Below are 10,407 nucleotides of genomic sequence, written 5' to 3' on the forward strand. Positions count from 1 at the left end.
TAACTAAATGGGTTTGGGAAGATGTGACAACCGCCAATAGCGCGAGGCTTGCAACAAAAATAACCACGTTTCAGTGCTGGCCAAATGCAGTGTCATCCAAATGTTTCAACTAACCCCATTAATGCATACAACATGTACAGCTGGTGCAAGTGTGAATGGTGATTCGCTAGTCGTAAAAAATAAGTGCTGGGTATTAGCAGTACAGTATTCATGTCCTTTGATGACTAGCGTCACAACTCGGCAAACTCATTAAGGCTCATACAGAATCAACGTTGTTAGACTTCATAGGTTAAAAAACAATATACATAAAGAGGAATTCACAGGTGTTCAATAACAATTTGAGATTGCTTTTTACAACGCTATTACTGAATCAATAAATTGATCAACCCAGCTGGACCAACATCGGGCCTATTAGCTATTTTTAGTCGTTTCTCAACCCTCCCCAAAGGATTTCATTATCTCCACCCTGGTTTATTGATTGACAGATTGAATGATGGGACAGGTTGGGGTGTGTGAGTGGGGTTGGGCGTATGTGTTTGGATGAAGTCTTTGCTCACCCTCCACCAGTAGGAAGAAGCCCTTGGGGTTTCTGCGTAGGATGCGGATGGCCTTCTCAGTGGTCTCGATGATGGACGGGTCCATGCTGGGGTCTCTCTCCACATCATATCGCAGGTCACCAGGCTCAAACAAAGCTAGGCGAGGAGAGAGAGAGAGAGCGAGAGAGAGAGAGAGAGAGAGAGAGAGAGAGAGAGAGAGATGCACAACTTTGAGATTTGAATACAAAGCTTTTTTTTCTTTTGGGGATTTTCCCCCTTTTTCTTCCCAATTGTACCCATCCACTTACCCCACTCTCCCGAGCCATCCTGGTCTCTGCCCCACCCTCTCTGCCAATCTGCAGGGAGGGCTGCAGACCACCACATGCCTCCTCCGGTACATGTGGAGTCGCCAGCCGCTTTTCACCTGACAGTGAGGAGTTTTGCCAGGGGGACGTAGCGCGTGGGAGGATCACGCTATTCCCCCCAGGTCCCCCTCCCCCTGAACAGGCGCCCCGACCGACCAGAGGAGGCGCTAGTACAGCGACCAGGACACATACCCACATTCAGCTTCCCACCTGCAGACATGGCCAGTTGTATCTGTAGAGATGCCTGACCAAGCCAGAGGTAACACGGGGATTCAAACAAGCGATCCCCGTGTTGGTAGGCAATGGAATAGACCGCTATGCTACCCGGGCGCCCCACAAAGATCCATTTATAACCATCAAATCTCTGTTTTGTACCAGTATAACTGGAACTGTGCTCATTTGGCTATTGCTTTGGTTAATCATATAATACACTTGAAGTCTCAAGTAAATATTTTCTCACGTGTTTTGAAAACTGTATTTTATTATTTCAAAGAAATTTGTCCCACACAGCCATTGTGAATTTCCACCTCTAGTATGTTGTCCGTGGTTTTGAGCAGAGTGTAGGTTTCATCAGGGTCTGCTATACTGAACGTGAAGTGCTGCTTACAGTCTTTGGATTTGAAAGCAGAGAAAAGCTGTGTATTTCATATTGAACTATGAAAACCAGGTTTCTAGGTCACCACCTGAGTAGTGTGACGTGAAGATGGTGCACACTGAATACACTAGACAGGATATGGGTGCGTGAACCAAGGCTACTACAAGGTGCATTGTTGCGTGCTTCAAGGGCTCCACAGGAGTGCCTGGCATTCACATACCCACCGTGAGTGAACAGGAAAGTCAAAGAATTCAGTAGGAATGGAGAAAAAATAAATAAATCTCACCCATGAGGTAGTCCGTGGTTTCAGGGTCGACCGCATCGAAATCAGTTTTGTTCCACACATAATGGGCTACCTGTGTGATGCACACACATAAAGAAAGCCACGTGGAAACGCGTCAGGAAATTGTTTATGTGTATGAGTCACTGAACATTTCTGACATTTTCTCTGTTGCACGAGCGAGATGTTCTCAGTTCAATAGTGTTTTCACTATGAGTACATATCTGGCTATATCTCTTTGCTCAGGAGGGGGGTGGGATTACATTGTCCTTATGTGTGTATGATTTTGAGTAAATACCCTCAAGTAAATGAGTACGTGCACATGCAGAACCTGTCATTCTTTAAGTTCATATCTTTCTGTCAACTAGCCATACCTACATACCCTGGTTCTGCTGAATGAAACAAGCTAAGGAGGTATGGGCTAGTACTTGGGTGGGAGACCTCCCGGGAAAACTATGTTGCTGCTGGACGTGGTGGGCCAGTAGGGGACAGTCTTCCCTCTAGTCCTAATAAACAACAAAAATCCTAATGCCCCAGTGCAGTGACGGGGACACTGTGCTGTAGGAGATGCCGTCCTTCGGATGAGATGTTAAACCGAGGTCCTGACTCACCGTGGTCATTAAAGATCCCATGGCACTTATCGCAAAGAGTAAGGGGTCCCCCAGTGTCCTGGCAAAATTCCCAACCTGGCTGTCTCCATCTGGCCACCTAATCATCCCCCATGTAATTCGCTCAATGATTCCCCCCTCTCCACCTCATGATGGCATGTGGTGAGTGTTCTGGTGCAAAATGGCTGCCGTGCATCACCCAGGTGGGTGCTACACATTGGTGGTGGTTGACGTGAGTTTTCCTCCTTCAATCTGAAGCGCTTTGGGTGTCTAGATAAAGTGCTGTATAAACATAATCCATTATTATTTGTGTGCATTGGCTTTGTTTGTCATGTTTTTGACATCGGGTTTTCTTCTGTATCGCGTTCGTGTTTATTTAATCTCTATGTATATTTGTATTTTCATTGGCTGCATTCTGTTATCTGCTGTCATAATGAGTCAAGTCCCCTCCGAAGGGATAATTCACGGTTAATCTAATATCCGTTGGACCTGTTTCATGGTTGACAAGCAGAGACTGGTCTTACAGGACAGCGCCCAGATGGGAGGACGTTTTCAAAATAACTTCACACGACTTACTGAACGCTCAGTCTGCCGATGGCTTCTCTCTGAGGTCGGGCTGAAGAGATTCAAATGTGACTGGCCTTTTTAATATACATGTATGTAGCTGGGAGACGTGGAGAGAGGGATTAACTGTCTAAATTGTCTCTCTCAGGTTGATAATTTCCTTTTTTCAATCAAACTCAATGTAATACTCATTTTCGTAATTATCGTGATGATTTCACACTTTCTAATCCCCAAATAGTTTAAAGATCCATTATGGATCCATTATCCGGCCTCCTCCACAACTACTCGCTCGCTGCTGTAAATAAGGATGTCTGTTTTGTTTGCTTAAACAACGATACCTTCCCGGCTTTCATGCTCTGCCACTCCTTGATGAGGTTGCGTCCATCCTCTCTCTTGCCTCTGGAGGAAAAGTCCCGTGGGTACTCCGGGTCCCTGGTGCCCTTGGGGGTCATGTATTTTCTACCGCCACCAATAATCACCTGTGGGTGCATAAACACACACACACGTTCACTAATACTTGTGCATGAGCACATCTAACTCTTCTACAATGTAATCCATCTGAAAATAATTTTTTGTCCAGGATCCACTGGCCACTAATAATTCGTGCTATTCTTAATCAATACACAACTTTACAGATCACTAATGGAGGAACTTCCAGTAATACGGCACTGGCAGTGAAAAGCCTTACATCTATGTCTGTGTTGCTGAGGAGTTGAGAGGCAATGTCTGTACAGCCCTCTCTCTTGGCGGAGGCGGGCATGTCCGCATCACTGTACCACTTCCTGCTGGCACTGTGGGCATAGGTGGTCGCCGGAGTGGCATGCTGGACCCGCGTGGTTGTCACGATGCCAACAGACTTCCCTTCAGGACAAAAACAAACACATATTGAAACATGTTCATCATCATCATCATCATCATCATCATTGTCAGAATACTTTATCCATCCCTGAGGGGGAAAGTTCCCCTGTGAGTGTTTTATTAACTAGGAGTACCTCTGCATGCCGCTGTGTGTGTGTTCAGCCTCTCACAGTAGACCTAACTGTAGGAGCCACGTGTTATATTCCGAGTTCGAAATCATCTTTTTCGTTATTTCTTTTACTTTGGTTTTAACCTTCGTGCCCCTTAATCTCTGTTTGAGTGCCCTCTACAGGCCTAGAGGGGGACTACATAGGAGGAGGCCCTGTCACCACGCAGGGGTTGATTGGGAGCAACAAGCTCTCTACGGCTGGGCCAGAGAGGCTGCAGCCAGGCCCACTGCTAGTGTCTATGTTTGCTTAATACCAATCCTTCTGTTTTTCTGTCTTATGAAACAACTTTGGAAACCAAACCTGGAATAAACCTGGATTTACACAATGGCAAGCGTCTCAGCCTCAAAAGCAAAGTCAGTGCAAACGTTTGCCAATCGGCCGTTCGAGTGACAGAGGAGGACAGGACAGGAGCTATTGAAAAGCCCATCACTACGCTAATATACACTCGAGCACACGGCGCTGAAGTGACTCATACAGTCCAAAGCAAGCTTAAAGTGCTGCTTCCTGTCTAGCTCCAAAAAACATTTCAAGTGCTCAGTCATCGATTATTGCCCAGAGACAAAAATGGACTCATAAACACAAATGTCTTAATGCAAAAAACACACACATACGTGTACGTGCATGTGCACACACATGCATGCACCCCCCCCTCCCTACCCACACACACACATGCACACACACACAAAGAGAGAGGCCCAGTCTCCAGTTCTGTGTGGGGATCAGGGTCATGGTGTGCCGTGTGTGTGTTATGAGATATTTATGACTGTTGATAACGGGGGAACATGATAAGAGTCAAGGTGCTTCTGTCAGCAGCAGATAATCTCTCAGTCCACCTGTGGCCGAGGGCTAGACACAGAGTCCCTGGTGGCCTGTTGATAGCGTTGTTACGGGGCATTGCAGCTCAGGCCAAAGCTATAAGACTGCTCAGCTGTGAAATCCGGTTTTGCCGAGGTTGTGTAAGACGTACCGGATTTTCCTTTATGCGAAGCCACATCTTAATTGTGACAGATTAGTATCTGCCTCTTGGTGTTTTCTTGTGTGTTTTCTCCCTCCATGCGGTATGCTGCATTTGAGTCAGTTGGGCCATCAGTACTACTACCCATTACCACCTATTATATATAAGTGTATCCTTTCAAGTTTGTTTTATAGATTTGGCATTTTGCATAATCGACTGATCAATTGCGTAAGTAAGTATGAGTTCATGAATTTCCAAGTTAATTTTCCAACTGGTCACGGAACAACTCCTTACCATGAATATAGATGCGGCAAACTGAGGAAGATGCATGAAAGTGGCATTTAGCACACTTACCGGCATCTTTGGCCCATTTCAGAATGGATGTGACCTCGTTGCCTTTCTGAGACTTGCAGACTCCGTTCTTTGTTGCCGCGCTGACGCCTACAGTGTTCAGGTTGGTCTTCACACCGCACAGGTAGGCCGTGGCTGTGGCTGCACTGTCTGGAATCTGGAAGTCTACGCTGTAGGTCTTTGCAAGGGGCAGACAGGCAAAACAACCGTGGCCTTCATCAACAACTGAACTGTGCAACCCCTCCACTCCACAGCCCCTCTGCTCCGCCATATAGACATAACTGCAGTTATGCAACCCTCGACTTGCACCAGCTGTAAAGTAGGTGGAGTGCTAGCATATATTGTTAGTATTAAGTTGCTTAACTTATACTGTATTTAAAGCCTTCTCAGTTTAATATTCTCAGATCTCTGTTTACAGCATATTAATGTTATTGTGCTTTTTAGTATTCGTATTATATATATGTGTGATTACTACGAATTTTTCCAGTTTGTGAACTGGCTTGGTGGGCTTTTTGCTCTGTCTTTTTTTTTTGGGGGGGGGGGTTCTCCCTTTCTCTCCCTTTCTCTCCCCAATTGCATCTGGCCAATTACCCTAATCATCCGAGCCGTCCCGGTCACTGCTCCACCCCCTCTGCCAATTTGGGTAGGGCTGCAGACTACCACATGCCTCCTCCGATACATGTGGAGTCGCCAGCCGCTTCTTTTCACCTGACAGTGAGGAGTTTCCCCAGGGGGACATGGCACGTGGGAGGATCACGCTATTCCCCCCCAGTTCCGCCGAACAGGCACCCCGACTGACCGACCAGAGGAGGTGCTAGTGCAGCTACCAGGACACATACCCAAATCCGGCTTCCCACCCGCAGACATGGCCAGTTGTGTCTGTAGGGATGCCTGCCCAAGCTGGAGGTAACACGGGGATTTGAACAGGCGACCCCTGAGTTGGTAGGCAACAGAATAGACCGCCACACTACCCGGACGCCCTGTTTTTTGCTCTTTCTACAAGAAACCTACTATTCCCTAAAATACCTTACTTCCCTTGCCTAGCTGTCTCTGATTTCTTCTTTCTATCGCCATGTTAAGCCAGATGTGTTGCTTGTAAGTGCGTCACCTTGTCATGTTCCTTGCATGCTCAAACTTTTTTGTCTTATAAAACACAAACACCAAAATATTGCAAACCTGAGCTTGAGTTAATGTACATGTTTCCACAACAGTAAAAAAGCACCTGCACACATGCATGCAAATTCACACAAGCACCCATACTTACATTTAATACTCCTGTAAGTAAGAAATACTTATAGATTTGCATACATGCACACATGCACACATTGAAAGAGAAAGTAAAACACTGAATCTCTACATCATTATGCTTTCATATAATAGCTTTTAATAGTGACAAGAGAAAATAATAATAATAATAGTAATTATATTGTACTTCTTATACTTTGCTAGCACTGCCGAGTGACCAATTACACTCATATAACAAATATATCCTCATTCAAAAACCAGCGGTATCCATGGCTTGTCAGCACCACATGTAGTCTGTAGGTGTATGTTTACGGTGTTGGATGGATTTGTATGCAGGTGTTGGGGTGTGTGCAGATGGGGGTTTGGAGAATACATACATATTGTCTACACCTTTGTTGTGAGCATGTGTGTATATGTGCATTTGTCTGTTCATCTGTTTTTGCATGCAAGAGAGAGTGTGTGTACCTTAGCTAAGCCCGCATAGGGAAAGGTGTCCATGGTCATGACTGTCTCCTCGCCTGTCTTATTCTGAAGCTGTCCCTTGAGGATACGAGCAGCTGTGTAAGTTGTGATTCCCATACCTGACACACACACACACACACACACACACACACACACACACACACACACACACACACACACACACACACACACACACACACACACACACACACACACACACACACACACACACACATATTCATTAGCCACTATTGTGACTGGTTGTGCAGTCACACATTTCTCTTCTCTGTTGGGTGTTTGAGGTGACCTTGGGGTGTGTATGTCAGTCTGAGATGTGTGAATGTTGTGCTGCATCAACATCGAACAACCAGGCCAGACTGCTTGATCAGCCCCTGTACTTGTTCAGTATTCGTGTTTTGGGAATGGTGAGGAGTGAGGCTGGTGGAAAAGGAAGGACAGATAAAACAGGAGACTTTTCCCTGTTCGACAAGGCAAAAAGCTGTGTTTGCAGTTTAGAGGTGTGGATTAGTAAACCATGCATCGTAAAATCGGACTGAATTTTTGAACTCACCGTCTCCTAAGAAAAACAGAATATTCTTGGCCACGTTGGTGTTTAACTCCCTGTCCAGGGCAGCCTGCAAAGACTTCTTGGCCTGCGACCTCCAAAACTCGGGGTCTTCCTCCGCCGCTGTAAGGGTGGAGAAGAGATACCGGGAGAGGGTTTGTCAGGAGCACGGTCAAAAGGAAATCGGTGTTGTTCCACTGACGTCTAAAGGGACTGAGATTCGTTTCGCCCCAGAATGTGTGGCGGAGATGTAATGGCGTCTTACAGTATGATGGCTGGTCAAGATCAACCGGAGGCAAACCCTGAAAACACACACTTGACAGATAAACACAGCCGGAGAGGTAATATGTGAGCTTTTTAAAAAAAATTTATTTCCCCCCCCTTTTTTCTACCCAATTGTATCCAGCCAGTTACCCCACTCTCCCGAGCCATCCTGGTCGCTGCTCCACCCCCTCTGCCAATCCGGAGAGGGCTGCAGATCACATGCCTCCTTCTGATACATGTGGAGTCGCCAGCCACTTCTTTTCACCTGACAGTGAGGGGTTTCACCAAGGGGACGTAGCACATTGGAGAGTCACACTATTCCCCCCAGTTCCCCCTCACCCCGAACAGGTGCCCCGACCAACCAGAGGAGGCACTAGTGCAGTGACCAGGACACATACCCCCATCCGGCTTCCCACCCGCAGACACGGCCAATTGTGTCTGTAGGGACGCCCGACCAAGCCGGAGGTAACGCGGCGATCCCCGTGTTGGTAGGCAAACAAATAGACTGCTATGCTACCCGGACGCCCCATGTGTGAGCATTTTGACAGGAGCGTTCAGAGCAGGAGTGAATCCATGATCAAATGGTCGCTGGGCTGGCCCCGGGGACATGTGTGTGCATGTGTGGATCAACATCTGCCACACCACGCTAGCACAGCCTTTTATCTGCCTCTGTGCATCTCCCTGCACTGTAAGCAGGTCCTCTAGCACAGCAGATAATGCAGGCTGAATACTGACCGGACCCCGTGTTACACAATCCCAAGTGAGCCACGTAGCTAAATTTACAAAATACAACTTAGAATTAAAGAAAAAAGTTAAATAGAAAGAAAGGGGGATCAGGAGAGTTTTTTTTTTAGAGGCCAGTGATCCAGCTTTACAATAAAACATCAAAATGGCGGAAAATTCCTTGTGCACATTGAGGCCGGCTCTTCTTTGCCTCTCTGATCTCCATAAGCACCCAGTTACGTTGTGTGGCTGCATGGTATATGCCAGGATAGATGTAAAGTTGACCGGAGCTTGAAAGAAGCAGATGGGGACTTGTCCGTATTGGGAGTTGGGTGTGTTGAGTCCCATTTAAATCTCTCTTTTTTTAAATTTTTTATTTTGCTTACCTTTGGAAGCTGCGGAGCCCAACGCCATCAGCAAAGAAAAGGACAAGAGGAGCACTCCTACTGACTCCATGGCCGTGCCCGGGTGTGGAAATGTCTGCTTTTCCCTTCCTGGTGACCACCTTCTCTAAAGGAGCTCTGATTACACCATCAGTACAGTTACGTTAAATAACGTGTCATAAACATGTGGCGCTAAGCCAAGGGGCACTCTGATTCAAATGTGGAGACAAAAAGTGAATGACAGTCCCCAGGATAAGAGAAACTGGATGAGAAAGATGTAGTTGCACATTTGATGAGCAGTTTTAGTTTAGGAAACTGTTTATTCATAATTTAACTGGTTTAATAAGAGTGTTTAATAGTAGCACTTATATTGTATTACTTATTAACAGATTGTACTAAAGACTATCATAAATATCCGCTAATAGTGTGTGTGTGTGTGTGTGTGTGTGTGTGTGTGTGTGTGTGTGTGTGTGTGTGTGTGTGTGTGTGTGTGTGTGTGTGTGTGTGTGTGTGGTGTTCTGGCTGCACGTGCATGCATGCGTATGCATATACTGATCATAAATGGACTATAAATGAGATATTGCACTACATGTTTTTAATTGCTCATTAGCAAAAGGACAAAAGTTATGCTCCATAAATTCAAGATTTAACTTTTTTGGTTTATGATTTTGCAAGATTAATACATGCACTTTTTTCACACTTGAAACACCCACAGAGGGAAATATCTTTCGGTGTGTTTCAATTTGGTTCCACTTGCATAAATCCTGTCCTGACTCAGAGAACATCCTCTGGCATGATGCAGCCAGTGACTTGTCTGTCCAGTCACCACCAGGCCCAGATCCAGTCTATCATTACAGCCAAGAATGTCATCCTTCATTGGAGATGGAGACACAACTGGGGTCACTGGATTCCTTTCAAGGCAATCACAGTTTTTGGCATTGTATAGAATCGGTGATTTGGACCACGTCCATCATATTCTTTTTCTTTTTGTCTAATTTTTTTTGGCTACAGAACTTCGCCCCTTCTCCTTGTCTATTCTTCCCTCTCTGCCAGTTAAACCAGTAGGGCTAAGGGTAATGACTGCACAGGTGCCACATATGCCATCACAGCTGTGAGCTACAGCGATGTAGTGAGCCGCTGGTGGTATGTTGACAGCAGTGTGAACACACATGCCCGGTCACAGGGCCGCACCGACACCACATACCAGATGGTCAACAATATTTCAGACAGTAGATAGGTGTCCTAACCCAAGCATACACAGACCTCCTATAGACTCGGATTCAAAACACCTCTTCCAGGAATCGATATTTCTCGGGATAGCATGGCAGTTGTCTTGTCTTTGCTGGTTAGGATACAGTGGGTGGATTGTAGTAAGTTTGGAAACAGGTTTCAGAGCCATTAAACAATAATAGGCATCATCTTGAGCGAAGTCTCCCAAATATTGCATCATGCATCTTTTCATTTTGTATAGGGAGTAGGCATA

At 46.0% G+C, this 10,407-nt stretch overlaps 1 protein-coding gene across 1 annotated transcript in view; it reads right to left on the reverse strand.

Annotated features, from left to right (window-relative positions):
* alp3 (alkaline phosphatase 3) overlaps positions 1 to 9,032 on the reverse strand; it is a 28,233-nt gene extending 19,201 nt beyond the window's left edge. Inside the window, exons 1-8 of the mRNA XM_056283378.1 lie at positions 8,928 to 9,032; positions 7,561 to 7,677; positions 6,993 to 7,108; positions 5,286 to 5,460; positions 3,637 to 3,809; positions 3,287 to 3,427; positions 1,783 to 1,852; positions 558 to 692 (exon numbers count right to left, since the gene is read on the reverse strand). Coding sequence (XP_056139353.1) covers positions 558 to 692; positions 1,783 to 1,852; positions 3,287 to 3,427; positions 3,637 to 3,809; positions 5,286 to 5,460; positions 6,993 to 7,108; positions 7,561 to 7,677; positions 8,928 to 8,997 — 997 coding nt within the window. The 5' untranslated portion in view covers positions 8,998 to 9,032. The remainder of the gene's footprint in view (positions 1 to 557; positions 693 to 1,782; positions 1,853 to 3,286; positions 3,428 to 3,636; positions 3,810 to 5,285; positions 5,461 to 6,992; positions 7,109 to 7,560; positions 7,678 to 8,927) is intronic.
* Positions 9,033 to 10,407: the final 1,375 nt, after the last annotated feature.

This window comes from Lampris incognitus, chromosome 7, assembly GCF_029633865.1.
Source record: "Lampris incognitus isolate fLamInc1 chromosome 7, fLamInc1.hap2, whole genome shotgun sequence".
Taxonomy (NCBI): Eukaryota; Metazoa; Chordata; class Actinopteri; order Lampriformes; family Lampridae; genus Lampris; species Lampris incognitus.